Source organism: Rhinolophus hipposideros (assembly GCF_964194185.1).
Source record: "Rhinolophus hipposideros genome assembly, chromosome: 18".
NCBI lineage: Eukaryota > Metazoa > Chordata > Mammalia > Chiroptera > Rhinolophidae > Rhinolophus > Rhinolophus hipposideros.
In genome coordinates this window covers 12,410,033-12,433,628 of record NC_138064.1, presented here as the reverse complement: position 1 = coordinate 12,433,628, position 23,596 = coordinate 12,410,033, and the positions used below count along the sequence as shown (strand labels likewise).

The 23,596-nt window shown below is 42.9% G+C and overlaps 1 protein-coding gene across 2 annotated transcripts; it reads left to right on the top strand.

Annotated features, from left to right (window-relative positions):
* Nucleotides 1–345: 345 nt before the first annotated feature.
* PRR15 (proline rich 15) lies at nt 346–4,713 on the top strand. Of its 2 annotated transcripts, XM_081079742.1 has the most exons (3): nt 346–1,364; nt 1,868–2,606; nt 3,034–4,144. In XM_081079742.1, exon 3 carries the CDS (start codon nt 3,166–3,168, stop codon nt 3,553–3,555), a length of 390 nt encoding a protein of 129 aa, XP_080935868.1. In that variant the 5' UTR covers nt 346–1,364; nt 1,868–2,606; nt 3,034–3,165; the 3' UTR covers nt 3,556–4,144. The 2 variants fall into 2 exon arrangements, with proteins under 2 accessions (XP_080935868.1, XP_080935869.1); XM_081079743.1 differs by lacking the exon at nt 1,868–2,606 and having other exon boundaries at nt 527–1,364; nt 3,034–4,713.
* Nucleotides 4,714–23,596: the final 18,883 nt, after the last annotated feature.

Genomic DNA, 23,596 nt, shown 5'->3' with positions numbered 1-23,596 from the left:
TGAAAAATGCCCTGTCAGTACCTTTCTGTCCAAAGAATAAAAATCAGTGACATTCAACCTGAAGCAAAAGCCTCCTGAACCTTGACACAAATCATTAGTCTGCTTCCTGCAGCGACTCTGGGCTGGATTTGTACTTTCCAGGTAGGGTGGCTGTGCACTAGACTTCCAGGCCTGGGGAAAGGACAGTCACTCTCTCACTCAGCCGTGTTAAAAGCTCAAGGCTGGCAGGCTGTGGTACAAGGCGCTGGTTAGGGCCCGGGGAACAGGTGTCAGACCTCCTGGATTCAAATCCCATTCTTCCTGGTCCCAGCCGTGCAACCTTGGGCAACCATTTAACCTTTCAGTGTTGGGTTAAGTGAGGACAATACTAGTACCTACCTCCTCAGGTTGCTGTAATAAGTGAGTTAATCCACAGAAGTGCTTGGAATAGTGCCTGGCTGGCACACAGCGAACTTGTTAATATGACAGTCTTTCAACTAAGACATTCTGCCTGGATATGAAACAGCGCCTGTGAGTTACAGACCTTGAGATGCCGGAGCTGAGTGGCCACGGTTGGGGACTCAGAGAGGAAGGAAACAAAGAAATCAGGGTAGGGGCAGAGGGAGAGCTACGGTGCCATCTATTCACCGGAGCCCACCTCAAGCCTCGGTCGCCCGGCCTCCGGTCTTCTCCACGGTTTCTCGGAGGAGTCGGATCGGCCAGCAGCGCAGCACGGCCCTTCTCCAATCAGACACCCTAAGGCTGGCGCCACGTATGCGACCTGGTCCAATCTCGTCCCCTGGAGGGCGGAAACGCAAACTTCCTACCTGCACCTGTGGCAGCGGTGGACGCCTCCTGGGTTGTTTTTTTTTTTTCCTTCCCGCTGCCCCGGGGTTCTGGTTTCTCGAATCACTTGGCGAATGACCAGCAGGTGGGTAGGCGTCTTTTCCCGCGCGGAGGACCGCAAGCGTAGGAAGGGCACAGGCAGCAGAGTGAGCAGCCGAGTTCCCATCTCCCGGCGGCTCTCCGGCAGCGCCAGCAGGGAAGGGGACGAGCCCGAGAATGAACGACTAGTAACCAGGAGAGCAGCCCGGCGTTCACCTGGGGCCGTGAGCCTGGTACCCGCTGGCCGCGGCGCCCTCGGGCCGGAGCCGACTGCTCTGCGAACCCGGCCGCCGGCAGAAGTCCGAGGCGCCAGGAGAGACCCGCAGCGGCAGTCGGCTTGACCGGACTGAAGATTCCGGCTGGCACACCTTCCAGAAAGAAGCCCGACCTCCCAGGACTGCGCCCGGGGACGCCGCGCCGCGGTTTGCACGTTACTCTCGGCGCAGCCCTGCCGTTCTCTCGGTGGCGAGCGCGACGCGGAGCCGCGAAGTCCTGAGCAGGTGAGCAGTCAGAGTGGCTCCGCGTGTGCCAGGACAGAGCCCATTGGGGTGTCCCCCTGCGGTGGGAGGGCTCCCCGGGCGCCGGAGGAGAGGTGGCGAGCCGCAGGCGCTCTGTGTACACGTGCGTAATTGGCCATCTTTCCCTTGAGCGATTCGTGCAAAGCCCTTCCGTGCACACAAGTTGATAGCGGAGAAGAAAGTGTAGGGCACCCCACCGCCACGGCCGGTGAATGACTTGGGGGTGCTTTCCAATCCGTAAAGTAGGGGGAGCAGGACGTTTGCACACCCACCTGCAAACGGTGCCTGAGGGTGTGGATGCGTCTTGCGCGGAAAGAACTTTTGGCCCCTTTTTCTCCTATTGTTTCCACGTCGCCGTCGGAGTGTGCCCTCAGGGCGGACTGGGGAGGAGCCGGGGCCCAGGCCGCGTAGGCGCTCAGCCCTTCTCTCCCGGGTTCCCGGGAGGACCACGTCCAACAACAAACTGATGAAGTTTCGCTCTCCAGCGCGCGGGCGAATCCCAGGAGCGTTCCGCGCGTGGGATGGGAAGGAGCCCGACGGAAGCCTGGAGTCCAGCCGCCGGCAAGCGAGTCCTGCGCTTTTGGAGACTTGGGGCAGGACAGACCCACACAGCGCGCAGAGGAGTCCAGCTTCCGAGATTCGCACCTGGAGTGCTGATAAACAACCCTGTCGCTCCGCACAGGGGTCTTGGGAAAGCTGGAAAGACGCAAATTGACTTGGCGTTCCTGGTCGCGCGCGCTCTCCTGGGAGCAGGTAATTGCGCGAGGAAAGGAACTGAAGCCTTTACGTGGTAACTAACATTCTCCCGAGTTGAGGTGCCTAATGCAGACTCGAGGCACATTTTGATACAGAACTAAGGGAGGAGGACATTTGCCGCTTGGCCTCATCTCCACCTTCGGTCGGGGGTGGCTTCAAAGAGACTCAAGATTGGACTCAGGAATAAAAGGACGCGCAGGCTGGCGGTTTTCAAGGGACGTTCAGTCTCATCGGGCTTCTCTGAAAGTCACAAGGCCGGAGTGATGGCAAAAGCAGAATTTAAAAGAAACAAAACAAAAACACCCTGAGCTGGCCCCTCGCTCTTCCGGGCTTGTAAATTATCCCGAAGAATCCCACGGAGAAGGTTCCTGGAGCAGAAGTCTAGGGAGCAAAAGCCTGTGACGGGAACCTCACAGTCATCGTCCCCTGCAGCCGGGAAGCACTTGCTTTGGGGCCGCCGCCTCCCAGGTGCTCGTCCACGGGAAGGCAGTTGTGGGCGGGTGGGTCACCTGGGGACGTCCCTGCCCCATCGCGCCGGCTGACCGACAGGCCGTTTGCGCCTTCAGGCCCGGTGAGCACAGATGCCCGGGAACCTCCGCCGGGGGCCCCCCCCGCACACCGACCACTGCACTGCCCCGGGGGTGCCGCCAGGGTTGGGGACCGAGATGCCGAGAGTCACCCCCGAGACCAGGCGGGGGCGCCCTGGAAGCCTCTCCTCCGCCCGCAGCCCTGGGCGGGGGGTGCACGGCGCCCTGTGCGGGCTGCGCGTGTCTGGGCTCGCGCGGCTGCGGGCGCTGGGACCCCAGCCGGTCCCGTGTCGCGCGGAGCGAAAGGGAGGCACTGGGACCGGGAGGACACGACGACCCCAGTAAGTAAGTTTTGTTTTCTTCCCCAGCGCACGCCGCTGCCTCGGATCCCACCCCGCCGCCCGGTGGCGAACAGCCGGGGAAGGAGCGGAGCGGACGCCGGCGGCCACCGCGAGAGACGGGCCGCCGCCGCCCAGGCCCTTCCCCCCGGCCCGCTGGCCATGGCCGACGGCGGCGGCGCGGGCAGCTCGGGCCCCTGGTGGAAGTCGCTCACGAACAGCAGGAAGAAAAGCAAGGAGGCCACGGTCGGGGCGCAGCCCCCGGCTCAGCCCTCCCCCGGGGAGCCCGCCGCCCCCGCGCCGCCCAGCCCGGACCGGACCGGCGGCTCCCGGGAGAATCAGCGCCCCGGTCTCCACGCGGGCGCCGGCGACCCCCACAAGCCCGACAAGTTGGCCGCGGAGAAAGCCGGCAACAGCCGCCGCAATTTGAAGATTTCGCGCTCCGGGCGTTTTAAGGAGAAGAGGAAAGTGCGCGCCACTTTACTCCCCGAGGGAGTCAGGTCCCTGGAGGAGGCAGGTGTCCCTGGCGACCCCCACGACGACAAGCAGTAGCCGGATCGGACTGTCCTGCCCACCCCCCAGGTCCAAACGCGAGCCTTCTGGCCCGCCCCCGCACTCGGTGCGCCTCATCCCACCAAATTCAGAATATTCACGCAAGGCTTCCAAGATTGGATTTTCCTGGACGTGGACGTGTCGATTGAGTGTTCCATATTTCGTGACTCAAGGATGCCTGAAACATTTACCTGTGGTAAGAGAAGATACAGGGAAAGTTGTCATAATAGTATCTTCAGAAAGCTATTCTGTGGTCGCCTGGGTGTCCTCGCCTGGGGGAGTGAGAAACGTACATTTCTAAGACATGGTAGCTCCACTGGTTCAGTGCAGCCCCTCCGAGGAGGCAGCCGGGCTCTAATTCAGGACTCGCTGTTGGAGAGCAAATCACAGGGCTGGTTTTCATGCCTGAAAAACGCACTTTAGAAGCACTTCTGTAGACTTACACCTTAAGAGAAGGGACAGGAGAGAGGAGGGAGCATTCTAAATAGGAGCGTGTTGAGTACGGAAAGGTTGCTTTTAATGTTGAACTGCAAAACTGTCCTGCTTATTTTACTGTGGACTATTAAAATAGTTGTACTGTTTAAAGGTGACTTAAGGTGATTTGTACTTTTTCCATGGCAAGACTGAAGCCCATCATACTTCAAAGCAGGCATGCAACATCTGAGGTGCCGTTAATCATTTGCCACACAACATAACAACTACTCTTGGAAACCTTCAGGGAGGAGAACATTTCTAGAAACTAGCAACACCCAGACTGGAACCAGTTAGCCGGATATCCATCCCCATTTACGGACCAAATTCCAGGAAGGGAGGGAAAGGTCTTCATTCATTATTCCTAAATTCTCTTTTTTACTTCAGTGCGTCTTTATACATAAGTCACAGTGACTTATGTCATTCTTTTCAGTCTCCCTGTGAACCTTATTAACAATTGTCTGCAACTACACAAACAGACGAACCCGACTCTTAGTTTGTGCAAAGCCGGCTTCTTTTCCCACGCTTTTGTTTCAAACGCTTCTTTAGTCTGATGTATGTATGCATTTATCTAGTTTCAAAGCCTTTAGATCGACCAACCTGAAGTTTCTTAACAAAAATCTACCTGTTTGCTTTTGTTGTGAACTTCAAGGGAAAAAAAAGAGTAAATGAATACCACTTGCTTTCAGCAAATTACAAGAGGGTTATTGTAGTTGTTAAGGGGCACTGGGACCTTTTCCCACCACTATTCAGTTCATTTATAAACATCCAGAAATGCATAGCAGGGGAATTAAAATGATCAAAGTGTATTTCTTTTTTAGATAATTATAAGCAAGAACTTGATTGGAGTTTCTGAATTTGTAATAGGTATGTAGAGAGGCAGTTTTCTGTTTCTCTCAAATTAGTAATTTATAAAATAGCAAATCATGTTCATTGTCTAAAGAGATTTAACAAAGAAACTTGATAGAAATGGCTAAAATGGATTTGAATGAGTGAATCAAGCCTGGCTACTAGCAGAATAATCGGGTGTTTCCAGATACTAAATAATGGGTTTCCACATACTAAAGACTTACTCCAAAGGAAATTGTTTACAAGGGGATCAGGACCACCTTATATTATAAGAGAAAGTATGTGAGCCTTTTTTTTTTTTTTAACCATGAAAGGGCTTTTTTGGTGTGTATTTAGAACTGGAAACTACGTGACCAAAGTCTCATCAGGGTGAGCTTCCTGGATAAGAAAGACTATACATCAGTGTTAAGTGGGCCTACCATCTCTAGACTCTGATGGAGAACTTGGAAGACTTTCATGGTAAGGGAAGGGAGTGAGGGCTGGCAGAGCCCTGGGGGTGCGTAGAGCAGAAGCCGTCAAATAAGGCTTTGGGACACTCTAAAGAACTTTTTTTTTCCTTAAAAATTCCTTTAGATCCACAAAACACTGACATTTTTCCCGGTTCTATATCATGTTTTAGACCCTATCCAAGTCTATAATTGCTGTAGGTAACCAACAGCAGACATATAGCATGGGAACTTATTCACAAGACATCTTTACCTCACAGTGCTGAAAGAATTTAAAGCTGTGCTAATGGAAATTATGACGGTGAGTGCAATTCTTAATCTGCAACCAAGGTTTGTAATGACATCGTTTTAAAGCAGTCCTACTCAGGCAGCAGGAGTGCCCTGATTAAATCCCACCTCAGTGAAACCAGAAACCAAGCAAAATCGGCACGATAGAAAGATCATGAGTAAGATGAGATCATTTGACAAAGTGTCTTGCTGGGATTTATATGATTGAGAGATGATTAAGTGCATTTCCATCACATGTATACAGATTTTTTTTAAAAAATTAAGCCTCAAGATAATTTATAGAAAACAAAGGGAAAATGTTGAATTAAATTTTGAGTCCACTAGATTAGAGACTTTTGTTCTCTTTCGACCCCCTTGCAAATGACACTTTATCCACAAGTTTGGAAACCATTAAAGAAATTTTAATGCCATGTTTCCAAATAAGATTTTTAAATGGAACAAAAATCTAGTGGTGTGTTTGCTAAATACGTAACCACAATAATTATATGCACAGATACTTTTTATGCCTCAGTGACTCCCCCTGCAAAGTCTGAGACCAAGCAGTGACTCAGATTACAGGTCACCTGCGATTCCTTTTACGTTCCTGCTGCTATTGTTCATTCCATTGTGACTTGCATCGAGACTAGCTTGCATATACAGTTAGGAGCTACTGCTTGAAAATAATTTTTTCTGCTGTGACACATAATGTGAACTCAACAACGTTGATTTTGCTGTGTCCTTAAAAGGGAACTTTAAAACTAATGACCAGTAGCATTGGCTAAAGCTTTGTCAGAAATAGTTCTCCTGAGACGCTCAGTAGAGAATTTTGGCACCTCGAAATACAGAAAATGAACAGAAAGAATTTCAAATACAAGGTGAACCGGAAAGAAAAAGAACAGGACACTAATAATATCCAGTGACCACATGGGATCTTTTATGAAAAAGAGAGAGAGAATGAAAATATTATTTTTCCCTAGAGTGTCAGCTAGACTACAAGCAAACGCACGCACACAAAACTAGCTTGACAGATGCAGTAAGGCAAGCTGGTCTTTGAAAAGTCTATTTTATTCATGTGGCATTTTATTATTATAATTATACAGAAATTAAGATATTCTTTCCAAGGACAAGCTCACGTTTATTTCCATAGCAAGTAGAAAGTGGGACCAGAGATATTTGATGCCCGTGGGTGTCAACACACAAGTACCTTAGACTGGAACCAACTGTGCAAACCAGGGCAAACTCAGTCATCGACAAGCTGCTGTCCCATTACAGCATTGTTCTTCTCACCTGTTCTTTGTCCTCCCCAGCCCCATTGTCACCGTGCCCCTGAGCCATCACACGGGCACTCAGACTAGGCTCAGAGACATGGAAGAGGGGGTGCTGGCGGCACAGGGGCATTCCCCAACCCCCGCAGACACAGCGTCTTGACAACCACTTTGTCCAAGGTGGGCTTGTAGACTTGGCATATGGGGTCAATCGCATTTATGGTGAGAGAAGATTATCGCTAAGGAGATGACGTACAAGGAAACTGCACAGGCCTTGCCTGAGCAGAGCACAGTTGACCATTTGTATAGAAATGGTAATAGCTATGGACCACAGCAAGTAAGAATAAGAGAGGATATAAGCGATCCTTCCAGGTAGTCAAAGCAGGAAATGTAGTGCTGCTTCCAAACTGAATTATGCTGCCAATAACACAACAATGGACTGGAAAATCTCATATCAGAGTTGTTGATAAAACCTCATGCAATAGAAATATTCATGAATAAGGTGTGTAATAAGACTGTTTAACCACAAGATAAAGATGTCTGGCCCCCAAACTGGAAAGGTTCATATTGAAGAAGCTGGAGGGTCCTCGTCCTGAGAGGAGCCGGTTGAGTAGGGAATGGGGGACCATGTGAAATCTCCATGCCTTTTTCGAAGGGATTTTTTTTTGAGTTACAAGTACCCTGTGTTATCCATTTCTTTCTAGTGCTAGTCGACAAGTATAACCATTGATTTCATATTCTACAAGAATGGCAGAAGCACACTTTTCCATGACACCTGATCATAGTTCTCTCTCTGACTTTCTCTCGGATGAGTCTGAGATGACCTGGGTGCCAGTTTATTCCTCTGTAAAATGATGAGATGGAGTCTGTAGTCCATCTTCAAAATTGTCTTTCAGTATTCTGCTATTTTGAACAACTAGTTGTAAAAGCTAGTTCATATAATGCTCATTGTTGACTATCAAAGACCAAGTGTTTTATAAGTCCATTAGTGACGGTCAGGTGGGGAGCCAGGAGGGAGGCCAAGTCTAAAGTGCAATGAGGCTACCGCCTTGTGGTATGGTACTGCCACCACCATGCTGTCACAGGTTCAACAATTGGGGTTATTCTGCTATTGGAAACATCACGTCTTACGATTCCTGTCTAGTATCAAATTGCAGTAAGGATAGCTCCTGATTAGCATTCAGAAAGTGTGCTTTCACAACCATTATCACAATTGTTCCTCAAAACTAACCCTCAAAGCCTCCGAATCCTGCCAATGTACCTGATTCTCTACTCTTGTTTAAACTCAACTATTTTCCATTCCTGTCGATGTTGCCCTACGTGAGAAGTTCTTCTCTTCCAGGCACAGGGACCTGGAGAGAATCATTTCTTAACTCTTCCCCCAACTCTGTTTCAAACAGTGCAGGCTAAGGTGAAAGCCCTTCACAAGGGCTGCCACCCATGTCCAGCCATTCCATATGATTGACCGTTCCCTGAGAGTGGCTATGCTTTGCCATGCCTGCGGGCTTCTGTCTGTCCTGTTGCCTCTGCTTGGCATATTCTTTCCCCACCACCTGCCTGGCAAAGCCTCAGTCATCCTTTGAGAGTCAAGAGTCTCCTCCCATGTAACTATCATGGTCCGGCTTCCCCCAAACAGAGCTGATCATTGTGTTGGGAAATATCTATGAGTAATACCTTCAGGCCTGTGTTCCCTGCCATCACTGACAATATTATATGTATGTGATCATGTGTCTCTCTTCCTCATAAGTTGGGAACACAGAGAAATTCAATGGGCAATGCTCATTCATCGTACTCCTTCACAAACTCCTGGCTAACCTACAAGGATATGGACCCTCCAGGTAGCATGCGGAGCTAGTATATAGCTCTTGGTAGGGCCATACTCTTTGCTCCTCTAGGGAAGCAGGCTATGTCTGGCTGGTAGAGAAATTTCTGGGAGTTGTGACTCAGAGTTTGATCAAGAGAGAGAAAACACACAATTTGAACAGAGAACATTTCATATAAAAACTATTGTGTAAACAGAGATTGGAGTAACAAGGGATTGGCTAGTACAAAGTAAAGGGAACCCAAAAGAATACGATATAGGGAAGGTACAGGAAGATATGACATAGGGAAGGTACGATACAGGAAGAGATATAGGGGGCAGCTACTCCACTGGAGCTGACACAGAGTGTTCAGGGAAGAACCCCTCTTCCTTTCAACCCTCTAGACCTCAGAGGAAAGTGCATGGCTGTGACCCACCAATTGGTAGAGAAATAGCTGTGGTGTCACACCAATGGAACTTGCTGGAAATCCATCTGCTAGAACTGGTCACTGTGTGCCAGAGGGCACTAAAGCAGTAATCATTCAATTCTTTGAGCTTCATGGATCAAAATGTAGGAACTATCCCTGGGTTAATGCGTTACGGGGGGAAATTTGTGTTTCTGTAGTCTAGGCTACATTGGTTTCAAGAGGGCAGTTGCTGGCCCATAAAATGCCTCTGTGGAGGTGAGAGAAAGGTCCTCCTTCCTTGGGTGGACTTCAGCCCTACACAGGCCCCAGGCAGGTGCTCTTGTGCAGTAAACAACCTACACAGCCTTACACAGCAGCTCTGAGTCCACAGATAGATGGAACTATGCTCCCAAGGTGAAGGGATTCCGCAAAGAACAGATGGGCCAGCCTGACAGGAAGCTCAGGTTCTAGACCCACTTTTCTAACCAGTAGTTGTGTGGCCTCAGGCAAATCACTTAACTGCTCCAGACTTTCCTTTGCTCCCTTGTACAATGAGAAGTTCAGACATGTCAAGTTCAAAAATTCTATTACTGTCATGCTTATGTAAGAGAAGCATTGTCTGCCTTGATGTGCAAAAATAGACCAAGCTCTCCAACAAATTCCAAAACCTTCAAGAGGGGGTTTCTCAACCCTTTCCATGACATGCTAAAAACTGTTGTAAAAACCAAGGTCAGGATGAGAGCAAGGCTACAGAGAGAACCTCACTGGGATGGAAGATGATCATTATTTGAAAAGAATAATGGATAAGGGCCGTGAAGGGGGACTTCAGTGGCAGGACCCCCGTGCGAACTTCCTCAGTCCTGAGCTCTGTCCCTTCATTAACAGTCATATTCCTCAGCCTCCTATTGCAAAATTGTTTGGGTTTATTTTCAATGTTTTGCCCTTTAAGACAATGCTATGTAGAATAATTGGAATATAGATCATTTTGCATCTGTGTAAAATTTTTTTGTGAAATAAAATTCCAGAAGCAGGCATGTTGGGTCAAGGAATATATACTTCACAACTTTTTTATAGACATATTTTATAGATATTGTCAAATTGCCACTGTGAGGGTTGTACCAATTTATACTTCACCAGCAATGTATGAAAGTTTCTGTTTCTCCAGAGCCTCACCAAGAGGGTATTATCAAACTTTTGGATTTTAGCTATGTAAAGGTAAGAAATGGTATATATTCAAAGTAATTTTAGTTTGTGTTTTTCTTATTATGAATAAGCTTAAGCATCTTTCGGAACCTTTAATTTCTATATCTTTTATGATATAGAACCTTATTCATATCTTTTTCCATTTTTTCTATCATGTTATTGGTTTAACTGTTCTTTAATCATGAGACATATGCTACTCTTTTTCTCTAACCAGATTGCTCTTAACTACATTTACATGACATTATTGAACTATTGTATTCTTTAATTTTCTTGTGTTATGTTGTTTTTTGGTAGGGTTTGTGTGTGTGTGTGTGTGTGTGTGTATGTGTGTTTGGTTTTTTTGTGTGTTTTTTTTTACTGAGCTTATTGTGAATCTCCAACCACACTGCCAATTCCCTGAGTACAGGACCTATAGATTGTTTACTGATTCTATTTTAGGGTGAAGCTAGATAATCATTTACCAACAATAATTAGTTGGCTTATTGAATGAGTGAGAACAGAAGAACTAAATGTTTTCTGGAGGTTGAGATCTCATCTATCATGGGTTGAATGATGGGCCCCCAAAAGATTGTCCTAACCCTCAGGATCTATGAATATGACCTTACTTGGGAAAAGGATCTTTGCCAATTCATAAGTTAATTATCTTAAGATGACATCATCCTATATTACCCAGGTGGGCCCTGATTCCAACAGTGTCTTTAGAAGAGATACATAGAGGAGAGACAAACAGAGAAGAGGAGAAGGCTGTCTGAAGAGAGAGGCAGTGGGTGGAGTTAGGCAGCCATCACCCAAGGAATGCCTGGAGCCCCAAGATGCTGGGAGAGGCAAGAAGGATTCTCTCCTAAAGCGTTCAGAGGAAGTGCAACCCTGCCAACATCTTGATTTCAGACTTTTGGCCTCCAGAACTGTGAGAGAATAAATCTGTGTTGTTTTAAGCCACCAAGTTGATGGTAATTTGTTGTGGCAGCCATGAGAAACTAATGGTTCTTCACTCCATTGGCCTTCTCTCTTTCACATTCATTAAATAAATGTTATTCAGCTGACTGTTAGAGGAGAGAAAGGAATGGAGCTACAGAAGCACAGGAGAAGAGAGAAAATGTGGGATTGGGAGTGTGGGGACAAAGCCCCAAAAAGCAGTTTCCAGGCTCTCGGCCTCACATAGAAAGGTGCTGGCTCAGGTAGTAAATGGCCATTAACTGTGATCAGCTGGCCATCAGCTGTGGCTAGTTGGCCGTCAGCTGTAACCAGTGAGCCATTGGCCACTAATATAACTGCTGTGGCTACGCTAGCAGAAAATGGAGGCTGGCAAGAAGATGGTGGCTGAGCTAGCAAGAGCGGATTGCAGAGAGGCGGATACCGCCGGTGAGACTCCCCTACTTATGGCTCCGTGGGTGTTCCTTTTTGGCCTCACCATGTCCTGCGTTCTTATGTGGGGAGCGGGAGCAGAGACCCCACAAGCCGCCCTGCACGACAAATGGCGCAGCGAGCAGGGTCCCCTGCACAACAGGGCATGTTGGAGTGGAGAATGAGAATGAGAAGAGAAGAGAGGAAAAGAAGGACAAGAGAAAGAAAAACTGAAACAACAAAAAATAAAGAGGAAAACAAGGTAAGAGTGGGTTGGCATCTGCTCAGATATTTGGCCTTTTCCTTTGTCCTCATCTTTCTCCACACAGTGTCTCTTTCTGCTCTCCCTCAGCCTCTCTCAGCCCCCTCAGGCTTTCCGCCACACTAAACAAGTTCATTTTTGTGATATTTAGATTTTTTTGGTTCCATCCTACTTGTCTGATTTCCAGTTTGCAGGCACCAGCGACAGGGTTAGAAGCCTGAGCAGAGGCACATGGTCTTCCAGAAAGCTCCTCCCTCCGCCTTTCCATCAGTCACCCTAAGGAAAGGCGGAGAGGCCCCGGGGTCCAGGTCATTCTAGCATGCAGGGGGTCTCCCTGGCAGAGGTGGAGTACGCCAAACCGAATCTGTCTCAAGTACCCACTCAGAATGCTTGTGCAGTCACATCAGCCCACTCTGTTTGCCACCCACAACACAAGTCAGTGAAACAAAGGAAGTAACCCAGAATTGCAAAGTGTGCCCTCTGAAAAAATTCCAAAGGCTGGAAAAAATGTGATTATTTTGCTGTTTATCTTTTGGCTTTCGGTATCTCTTTGCTGCCTCTAGTGGTCGTCGGCAGTAGTGTTCCCCTACAGGAGCTCATTGTTTGGAAATTCCTCACCCATTTTTCGAAATTTTCTGTACTTTTTTAAGGATTTTATTTAGGATTACTTTTACATAGAGAATATGTTTAAGCATTTTTAGAGTCAATTCCTTTTTTTTGTCTTTTTTCCCATCAGAAGTATGAGAGTTCCAGACACTCCGTGTCCTTGCCAGGATTTGGTATTGTCAGTTTTGACTTCTGTTTTAAACACTTTAAATGGTATGTAAAGGTATCTCATTGTGGTTTTAACGTGCATTTCCTTAATAATGTTGAGCATCCTTTTAAGTGTTTGTGTACTATCCATATATCTTTTTTCGGTGACGTGTCTATTCAAATCTTTTGCCCATTTTGTTTTAGAATTTTTTCTTGTTGAGTTTTGAAAGCTCTTTATATATTACGGATATAATTCTTTTGTCTGATGTATGATTTGCAAATATTTTCTCTTTGTGGCTTGTCTTTCTTTCTCTACACAGTTTCTTTCACAGACCAAAACTTTTAAATTTTGTGAATACCATGTTAGCAATTTTTTCTTTTATGTAGTAGACCTCTAATCTCATATCTAAGAACTTTTTGCCAAAGTTAAGGTCATGGAGATTTTCTTTTGTGTTTTCTTCCAAAAGTTTTGTTTTACCTTTAGATTTATGAACCATATTAAGTTAATTTTTATGCAAAAATGCATTGACATTCATTTTCACCTACCGTGTTTCCCCCAAAATAAGACCTACTCAGACAGTCAGCTCTAATGCATCTTTTGGAGCAAAAATTAATATAAGACCTGGTATATTATATTATATTATATTATATTATATTATATTATATTATATTATATTATATGACTCAGGCTTATATTATAGTTAAATAAGACCGAGTCTTATATTAATTTTTGCTCCAAAAACCGCATTAGAGTCTGGCTACGTCTTATTTTGGGGGAAACATGGTATGTGTATTATTCAATTGTTGTAGTATCATTTGTTTAAAAATGACATCTTAATATTTATGCTTTCAGTACACAAGCATAATATATCTGTCTATTTAGTTCTTCTTTAATTTCTTTCATCAATGTCTTGTAGTCCTTAGCATAAAGATTCTGCAAATATTTTGTTACATTTATAGTCCTAAGTATTTCATTTTTTGGAGTCATTGTAAATGGCACTTTAAAAAAATTTTTAACTCCCAATTGTTTGTTGCTAATATATAGAAATTTGATTGACCTTGAACATATGGACCTTCTTTTGGATAATTGAATATTAGGCCAACCATTCTCTACTAGCCCCACAGAAAAGTACTATTTTTATTTTGTCCAGTTTTTTTTTTGTGATTACCATGACAGCAAATTTTAACTGGAAGTGGAAATCTCTGTTCTTCTTTATTTTTAATAGCTCTCTTTTTGAAATCTCTGACACTTCTGGTTAAAAATGGCATATTAAGTCAACAATTTTAACTCTTGTCTCTTCCAAAATCATGCTATCAGATTGTAAAGCAGTACAAAAGGGAATAAATTCATACCCATAGAAAGAATGGGAGGAAAAGATAAATTTGACAACCAGAAATTGTGATAGATTTATGGAAGACCAAGAGACAAAAGGATTGCATTAATGAATAATTATAGAAGAGGGCAGATTTCAGTACACTCTCAGATTTAATGCTCTCAGGGTCTCTCCTTCCTTATATAATCCAGACATACCCTGAGATCAGGCATTATATACAACGAATCAACAAGAAGAATAATGACAGTTTGTCAGAACAAATTCCAGACAGGACATAATGAACTAAATCTTTAAAAAGCTGGAAAAAATAATACTGAAAGTTGACCACATTCCCAGATCAAGGGATCGGTCCTGATTAGAATCTAAAATAATTACTGTTATCTCATTCCCTTTGCCAATGACTAGTTCAGAAATCTACGCTGAAACTAAGCCATGAGAAGTATTTCCATTACTGTGCAGGATTGAGCATGTGGACTTTTATTCCACAGTCAGAGAGAGCCTCTTGTGCTCACTGTTGGGTTCTGGGAAAGACATCAGGCAGCTCCAGTTGCTACGGGGCACCACCTTATGACACGCGCTTAAGAGAGCTGAGTGCTGTGGATGGCAGTACCTGGTCCTTGAAAACACTTCTTAGGAACACGCTCTAACCTTGGCATAGCTGCTTGCCTTTCAGATCTCAGCTTAAATATCACTCCTTCATTGACCCCTTAATCTGAAGTAGCCATCTCACTCTCACTGTCTTTATCATCCTGCTGAAGTTCTTTGCATAGCACTTATCTGTTATTTGTGTTCATCTTTTAGTTTATTATCTGCACCCCCCCGCCCCGCCCCAGAATGTGAGTGTCCTAAGTACAGGACTTTGTCTTCCTAATATAGCACATGACCTGGCCCATAGTAAGTACTCAGTAAATATTAATACATGGTGAATGAAAGAAGACGGAGCAAGAAAACAAACAACACCACTATTCTCTTGTGTAATTTAAGGAAGTTGATTTATAACGATAGAGTTTTGAAATATCTTAGAGCAGTTGGAGGCATTTAGGATCATCTGGCCTAGGGGTTATCAATCTTTATATCTCTGGGCATATCTGAAGGATACAGCACAAGCCAAGGCCGTGAGTCTCAACCGGAAGGGCTGCCCCCTCTCTGGGCGGAATATCAGATTGCGGGGGGAGAAGAAGGGCTAGTCAGAGTTTATGTTTTGAGAAATCTGTCCAGGTGATAAGCCTTTTCTAGAGACACATGTTTACGATGTCCTTTTCCTACGCTCCTTCCACACCCACTCCCAAAGCCCCTACTCCTTCCTTTGAGATAGCATGACCCTGAAAGATTAATGATTTGCCCAGAGTCAGTTAGTGGCACAGCTGAATTAGAAACCCGGATCACTGCCCTATAAGATTAAATAAGAAGCACTGAGGGAACCAGACTGTCAAGATCCATGTCTCTAGAGAAGAGCTCTGCACAAAGATTTGAGAAGGATTATAGTGTAGTGGTTGGGAGCCAAACTATCCTGGGCTCAAATCCTGCTTTGTGACCTTGAACAAGTAACTAACCTCCACAAGTTTCATTTCCTCATATATAAGTTCTGGATTTACTCAAGTATTCAATAGCCACCTAAAACTCAGCACCTTAAAACTAAGTGCTCTATTTTCCTTCACTCCAAAACCTGCTCCTTCTCCTCTGTTCCCAATTTCATTAAATGCCAACCTCATCTCCCAGAAGTCTAAGCCAGATACTTGGCAACACCTTTCTCCCTCAATCTCCCCTACGCCCTTTTTCAAGGCCTAACAATTCTACATTCCAAATGTCTCTTAAATCAAATCACATTTTATCCATTCCCATTGTTTTTCCCTTAGAGTCAGGCTATCATCACTTTTTTGCCAAAGGACTTCAAGTTTACTAACTGGTTTTGTTGCCCGTGGTCTAGCCTACTCTCGTCATTTAGCTACACGGTAGCAGTATAATTTTTCTACTGTACATGTTGGATCAGGACACTATCCTCTCTGATCCCAATTTCAGCTCCTCAGTGTGGCTTTCGTGAGCAGCTCAAACTCTCCTCCCAAGTTTGTGTTTTCTTATTTCCCATGTTTATACTCTCTGCATCTGCCATATTGAAATTTCTTCTGTCTTTGAAGGTGTCATGCGTATTTTACCCTCTAGCTATTTCTTCATGCTCATTCTCCTTCTGGAAATACTCTTGGACTTCCTGTTGTGGCCAATTCATTTTTTTATGTATCTATTTTGGTATCCGTTCACTCAGAGAGTCTTGTGTGACACACACTGTGTCCTCATGCCCCCATAAAATCTGAGTCAGACCTCTCCCCAATGTGCTTCACTAACACCCGTACTTCTCCCCTCAGAGCCCTCACCACACCGTATCATAACTGTTGATCTGTCTATACCTCGTCACTAACCATAATCTCTATAAGGTCAGGGACTGGGCTTCACATGTTTATTATTTCAGGTGCCTAGCATTTATGAGGCACATAATAGCTGCTTAACAAATGTTAGCTATTGTGTCATCATCATCATTTTTTTGATGCAATACTCTCATGGTTTACTTACCATGCTAAGCATGATGTCTGATTGATAGTAATCAATAGTACTTTTAATTATTTAACCTTCTTTCTCATTTTCTGCATCAAAATTTAATATTTCTGAGCACGTATAATAGAACTCAAAGCAAAACACAATTATATCTCTTTGGTCTTGCCATAAAATAACAAATAATAAAAATATAAAATACTTAGCATCCACATGTATACATAAAAGTTCTAGTGATATTTTCTCTCCCAATTCACTGGTGTTCTTGAGAAGGAGCAAAATAATTACTGGAAGTTCTCCTGTACTCTGTTGACTCAGTATAGTAAAGGTCAAGGATTGCTCTATGTATTTAAAAAATTTTTTCTGTGAGCAAATCATTTAAACATCAACCACACCTTAACTATCTCAAGAACAGATAGATACATTCTTAGTTGCTGAACAGCTTGTAATAGGCATCCTTGTTATTCCTAATTCTCTTACTTTGAATACAGTATTGAAGGGCAAAGGTCTATTATAAGAATCATTCCCTCTCTGATAAAGTTGAGAAGAGGTATATTACCCATGATTGAGTTTTAAGATAAGACAAGATCACACTAAGGACTCGATTTAAAATACTGACTGTCTGAAGCAGAAAAAAAAAATTAGCTAAATTGTTTAACAAAATCTTATTTTCTTTAGACTAAATCTAGAAATATCTTTGAGACAAATAATTTTTCTTATATAGGGTATAAAAATTTGGAAGAACTACTAATTTTCCCTCTGTGCAGGTAGATTCTAAGAGGAATTACAGGTTTTGGATTTACATTGAATATCATCGTAGTTTTTTTTTCCTAATTAGCAAAATTAAGGGATAAAAACACATCATAAAAGCACTATTTCTATTTAAAAAAAAACTAGTTTATTTTACAAGAAAAAAATAACATAGGCTGAATATTAAGAGCAATTTTGTTTTTTATTCATTTGATTCCATGAAGTAAGGTTACATGGGTATGTGGTCTTGTCCTCCTATATCTAGCATTCTTAGTAATTAAAATATTTCTGTGTGAAATCTTGATCTCTGCATTTTAAGACTCTCAGCAAACATTACTTATCAAAGTCATGTATTTATAGATATGTCCCAATATAATAAACTGTAAATTAAGAAAAGTCTGAATGTACAGAACAGATGGCTTAGGGAGAGAAACTATTTTTATTACCAAAATACTCTACAAAAAGATTTGCCAAAAATATTCTTGACTTCAGAATTACTGTAGTATTTGTAGGTGCAGAGAACATGAAAGAGAGAAGTACCCAAAATGAGAATGAGGGTCCAAATTGAAGGTAAATTTATGAGTAAACAAAAATGGTTTGACTTTATAATGTAAGCTCTGGAAAAATATGATTTGCTTTGCCAAACTCTTTCTTATATAGAAGATAGTATAAAATCGCTACTTTATCTTCTTTCACAAAAGGTGTTGAAGGACTTATAAAAAAACAAAAACAATAAATATTTAGATACCTAGAGCAAAAGAAATCATAGCCTTATAGTAAGTTATGTAATAAACATTTTTAAATTTTATTTATAATTGATTACTGAAAGCCAAAGGAAGAAAAAAGGCTGTGTTGGGGTTGGTGCAGGATGGGGGGGGGGGCAGGAGTAGCTACTTGGGAGGAGAGGGAGCAGATTTTATGGTCCCTAAAATATCACTAGAATCACTAAAAAACATGATGCCAATTAACTCAGCTTGCTACACATAACTTCTCATGTGGTAAAATATAAAATAGTTCCACATCTTTGAGTGAAATAGAAAAACATTTCTGTGATGCTGACATTTCTCTCATTGTTTAAAATGTTGAGCATATTTTTTGAAAATAAAATTTGATAAGATATTGAATTATTAACCTACTTGGAACACCAAGTTTTTATCAAACTTTGGGCACCCACATATCTTGGTTTGGCTTAAGGATGGGGATCACATCTTGTCTTTTCTGTGCCTACAACATAATAGGGGCTCAATAATATTCATTCAATGTATGAATTAAGAAATCAACAGTATCTGTAAACTCTGGATATATTTACTCAGATAAGTTGGAGGAAATGGAGAAAAATCAACATATTCTTCAGCCAACCAGAACCACATAGAACTACTGTTAGATCCAATGATGTGTTATACTCTCATGAATTTTTTAGGGTCTAAATAAAGATGATCTGAAAAATTTCAAGATTATCTTGAATTGTCCAGCTAGAGGCATAGAATCTAGGAATTTTTCATCTTAAAAGGGTCCCTAAAGAATATTTTGTCCAACCACAACTTTTACAGATAAGGAAATTCAGGCCTAGTGGAGTCCCTTACTTCCTTGACACAAGCAATTAACATTATCAATGGAAATATTATAATACCCTGCTTCCCAGTTTAGGGTTCTTTCTGTCACACAATCTCCTTTTTGATAATGTCATTACGGAGATCACCAAATAAGAAGTGACAACTATGTCTTCTATTTTACTATTGTTTTTCGTTGATTTCTTTCTCACGTTTAAGATGTGCTGAAATAGGATCTGATCAAACATGGCAAATGAGAAGATGCTGGGAAGCTCCTGGAAGGCAACTGCTGCAGCAAGATAAATGAGACAGACAAAGGTCTTGCTCCGTCTCACATGGCAGCAGGGAGGGGTGCGGATTTGGGAGGATTTGGGTTTGGATTCTCAACAAGGTAGCGTCCGTCTTTGGCAAGATCTGACTCAGTCAGTTTGAGTTGTTGTTCCAGGGTACTGACTATGTTGACATGGCAAAGAGATTTGGACAGAATAGTATGTCCAAAAGCCCATTAGTCAACTAGATAACAAACTCTTGGGCAGATTTCTGGAGTAAAAATGTTGCTTGGAATGTAGTCATCTTCCAAGTAAGTGTTTTTGCAATAACATTCACAAACTATTCTAGCCTGCATACACCCACTCTTCCAAGCAGCAGTTCAGCAACATTGTCAGGCAGAAAGCCTCTAATGCTGATCAAAAATATTGCTGGCGAAAAAACAGAACAATTAAAGAACCTTTAAGCCCTAACTTAGAAACACGTACTTTGTTGAATGTACTTGATTCAGTATCACTGAATAAAATAGAATTAAATGTTCAGGGCCTCATTGAATTAGGATAAGGCACTACACAAACACACATACGCATACCCACGATATACACATACATTCCATACATATAAATGTACAATTGACTCTTGGTATTCACGGTAGTTATGTTCTATAAAGTTGCCACGAACACTGAATTACCAAATATTGAACCATTGCTCCTAGGGGAAATGCAGAAAGGTTCCCATGTACCTCTGGTGACAACATTTTCATCAACCGATCAGTCCATAATCTTGTTTTCTGTGCGTTTCTGTTGAAAGATGGTATGTGTTGTATACCGTTCTTTCATTAACATTGAACCCATGGCCAACAGTGCTATAACTTGTGCCTGAACAAAGCTTATCTAACACGTGTGTTTTTCTCTGTGGGACCAATCCCAGCCTTCTTGCGCTCAGGAACACTAGGCCACACTTCAGATACTTGGGGGCCATTTTCAACAGCAACATGCCCAACAAAAAGCACAAAAATGTGAATAACGTGGCCCTAAGTAGACCACAAAAAGAACACCTATTCATAGAATCAGAGCTGAAACAGGAAGGCGGAGTGAGCGTCGCTTTGAACTCAGCTGGGAAAGTACACATTAGTTGCCTCCAATTTTTCCCTGTTCTGTGCATGTGTGTGAATGAATGACTACCCAAGTGCCTGAGCATGGATTTGAGGGGGATTTGGGTTTAGCTTACAAATAAATTTTAACACAATTCACAGTATAAACTCTGTGAATTCACAACTATGGATTCCCTGAATAATGAGGACGGACTGAACACATATGTTATATGCATACATGAATGTATATGTATTCGTGTGGGCATTTCTCTGGTGACCAGATAAAACTCCTGTCGGCAGCTGTGACTATTTGCAGTCACAGTCATTTCTAATATGTAACAAGAGCATGTTATTCCTATATAGCAGGTTGAATATTCGGGCACCCCTGCATTTGGGGGTGTTTAGACAGCTATAAAAATGTCCATTCTTCTCACTCCTGCAGAGTCTTAGAACTGCATCTTTTCCTCAGACTCTCAACAACCACCCTCTTCCCCTTTGATAGTCTTAAAATGAGAAAATGCTAAGGTTCTTATTGTTGAAAGTGGAAGGAAATCTGAAATTTGGAGTCCTTCTCTGTCTCTCTGGAGTTGGAGAGTGTGTGTCTACAGCCTTGTCCTGGTCAGGAGGTTCCAGGGCGTCTTGTGTGACTTGGCATGAATCCATGTAATGAGCGTGGGGTGTATAGCCTTTAGGTCTATTTATTACCTGGCTCTATTTGTTTCCTGTGTGATCTTCATCCGTAAAATGAGCACACTAATGTTTACATCACGGTGCTGTTGTGGGAAGTAGAGACGATGTATATTAAGTACCTTGCATTTTGTTCTCATCATTAACAAGAGCAATACTCATCATACTCATACAAAACCTGGAGAACATAGCAAATTCAGTCCCAAAAGGAATTCAAAGGCAATTTAACAAAAGAAGCATCTCCCTTGGTCATGCTAGGTTTGCGTCTATTGTTTTGAAAGTACAGCATGGCTGTCGTGTGTCCCTATGGAACCTTGTCATGATAAGCTTGAGCCTGTGGCAGGACCATTGTCTGCAACACACTTGTGTGCCTATTACTCCAAGGTGTCAAAGACATCAGCTGTTCCAAGAGCATTAATTGTCACCCCACCATCTGCAGGGCTCTGGGGTTCAGAGTCCATATAAATAATTCCACAAAAGAGAGCTGGTCTTAGCGCAAGACCAAGGGAAGGAGTGCTCAGTGTTTGTGAGGCTTCTTCTATGCCCCTTCTCTCTGCCCTTCACTCTTCTTGGGTTTGCTGTACCTCTTGCCTCCAATATTGCCACCTCCCAGCCAGTGTGTCTCATCTGCTATTGCTAAAGCATAAAGAATAGAAACATTTTGAGGCTAAGGAGTTGTGATAGGAAAAGGAAGTTGCCTGAAAAAAAATGCAGAACTCAGAACAAAAATATATAATAGACATATACATATCTAATACATGTATAATACATAGAGAGCCAGACGTTTGTTATAAACGTCAGAAAACAAAAGAAGGGTAAAATTACTTGAAATCACATTTCCTTCACAAAAGTGAGAGTGATCCACAAACAAAATCTCCAGCAGCCTTGCATGATAAGGAGTTTCCTGTCCGTGGAGATGACCAGGAAAGACCAGATGACGGCTAGTCAGGTCTGCAGCAGGAAGTGTTGTTGGCTCATTCCCTCACGGACTCGGGCATCAATCCAGGAGCATCTGTGGGGTGACAGTCACTATGGGAAGCACTGTGGTCTTTGCTTTTGGTCATTGTCTAGAGTCATCATTTAGGTGATTTCTTTATAGAGATTTCCAGTATCTTCCAACTCAGGAATTCTATAATTCTATATCTCTACATTCAGGGCTGACCCTTAGCAGGTACCATTGGTAAGACCCTATTGGCTATTAAAATATTGAAACATTTCTATATTGGCTGGTAGACAGCCACTGGGGAACCTACCGTGTGCTCCCATCCCCCAGGAGCCTTGGATCTCTCCAGAATCCACTAAGTAAAGAGTTAACATCTGTCCTATGAGGGAGACTAGGACCTGGTTCTAATCTTAACAGCCAGAGTCATCCAATTGATTGGTGCCCATGTTTTACCAATTGATAAATGGTTTTAATGTCACTTATCCCTACATCAGGGTCTCTCAAACTTGTTAGACTTTGCAAAAGATCCCCTGCCCATCTAGGCCACCTACTCCCAGAAAGAAAATCAGTGAAAACAATGGAGTGTTCTGTAGAAGCAAATGGAAGGGGGAACAATCATGTATATATCCACCTACTCTAACAACAGAGAATTAAATGATTCTTACATGAAACACACAGATATCTCAAAAATAGAGTTATTGAAATATGATAGGCCCCAAATATTGTGGATAAAAATATTCACCCCTACCCTCTATTGAGTTAACCAAACTATTAACACAAAACAAACTAAACTTGAAGTTAAACTAACAGTAATATGCAATGAAATATAATTCCATTAAATGTCTAATTAAATCTCATGTTATTTTATATATTACATTACATGCAATTAAAATATTTTTTTTAAAAGGCAAAAACATCAATCGAAAATTACAGTCACCTAAGAAACCATGACAATAACAAAGAGAGTGCCCCTAAATTGCTGAAATCGCAATTATCTGCATGTCCCCATTCACAATGGGAGCCTTTCGCCCTTAGAAACATTCTGTGGCAGTGACTTTTACAGAAGACGGAAGAGAGTCCTCAGTGAACGTAGAGTAGGAGGGAGTACAAAGCCCTACTGTTTTCAGGACTCTTTGCTATTTAAACTTCTTCCTTAAGGGGGTAATTACAGAATTCTTCTTAGGAAGAGATTTCTTTATATATTAGAGTTTTAATGTACAATTAGAAGGTTTCTGATGCAAATTCCCCCCACTACTTTTCTGTTAGTTTTTTCTTTATATTTACTTTTTTAAAAGATTTTTATTAAAATATAGCTAACATACATTATTATATTAGTTTCAGGTGTACACCATAGTCATTCAACATTTATAGACCTAAAGAAGTGATCACCATGGTAAGTCCAGCAACCATCTGACACCGTACCACGCTGTCACAATATTATGGACTATATTCCCCATGCTGTACATTATATCCCCATGACTTGTTTTATACCTGGAAATTTGCACCTCTTATTCCCCTTCATATCCTTCTGCCACCTTTTTAAATTTTTCAACTACAGTTGATATTCAATATTGTTTTTTATTAACTTCAGGTGTACAGCATAATGGTTAGACATTTGTATAAGTTAAGAAGTGATCCCCCTGACTAGTTTAGTACCCACGTGGTACTATACACAGTTATTGCCATATTATCGACTGTGTTCTCTGTGCTTTACTTTACATCCCCGTGACTATTTTGTAACTACAGTTTGTACTTCTTAATCTCTTTACCTTTTTCACTCTGTCCTCCAACGCCCTCCCATCTAT

Coding starts and splice junctions, on each gene's coding strand:
- PRR15 (XM_081079743.1), top strand. CDS start 3,166: ATGGCCGACGGCGGCGGCGCGGGCAGCTCGGGCCCCTGGTGGAAGTCG.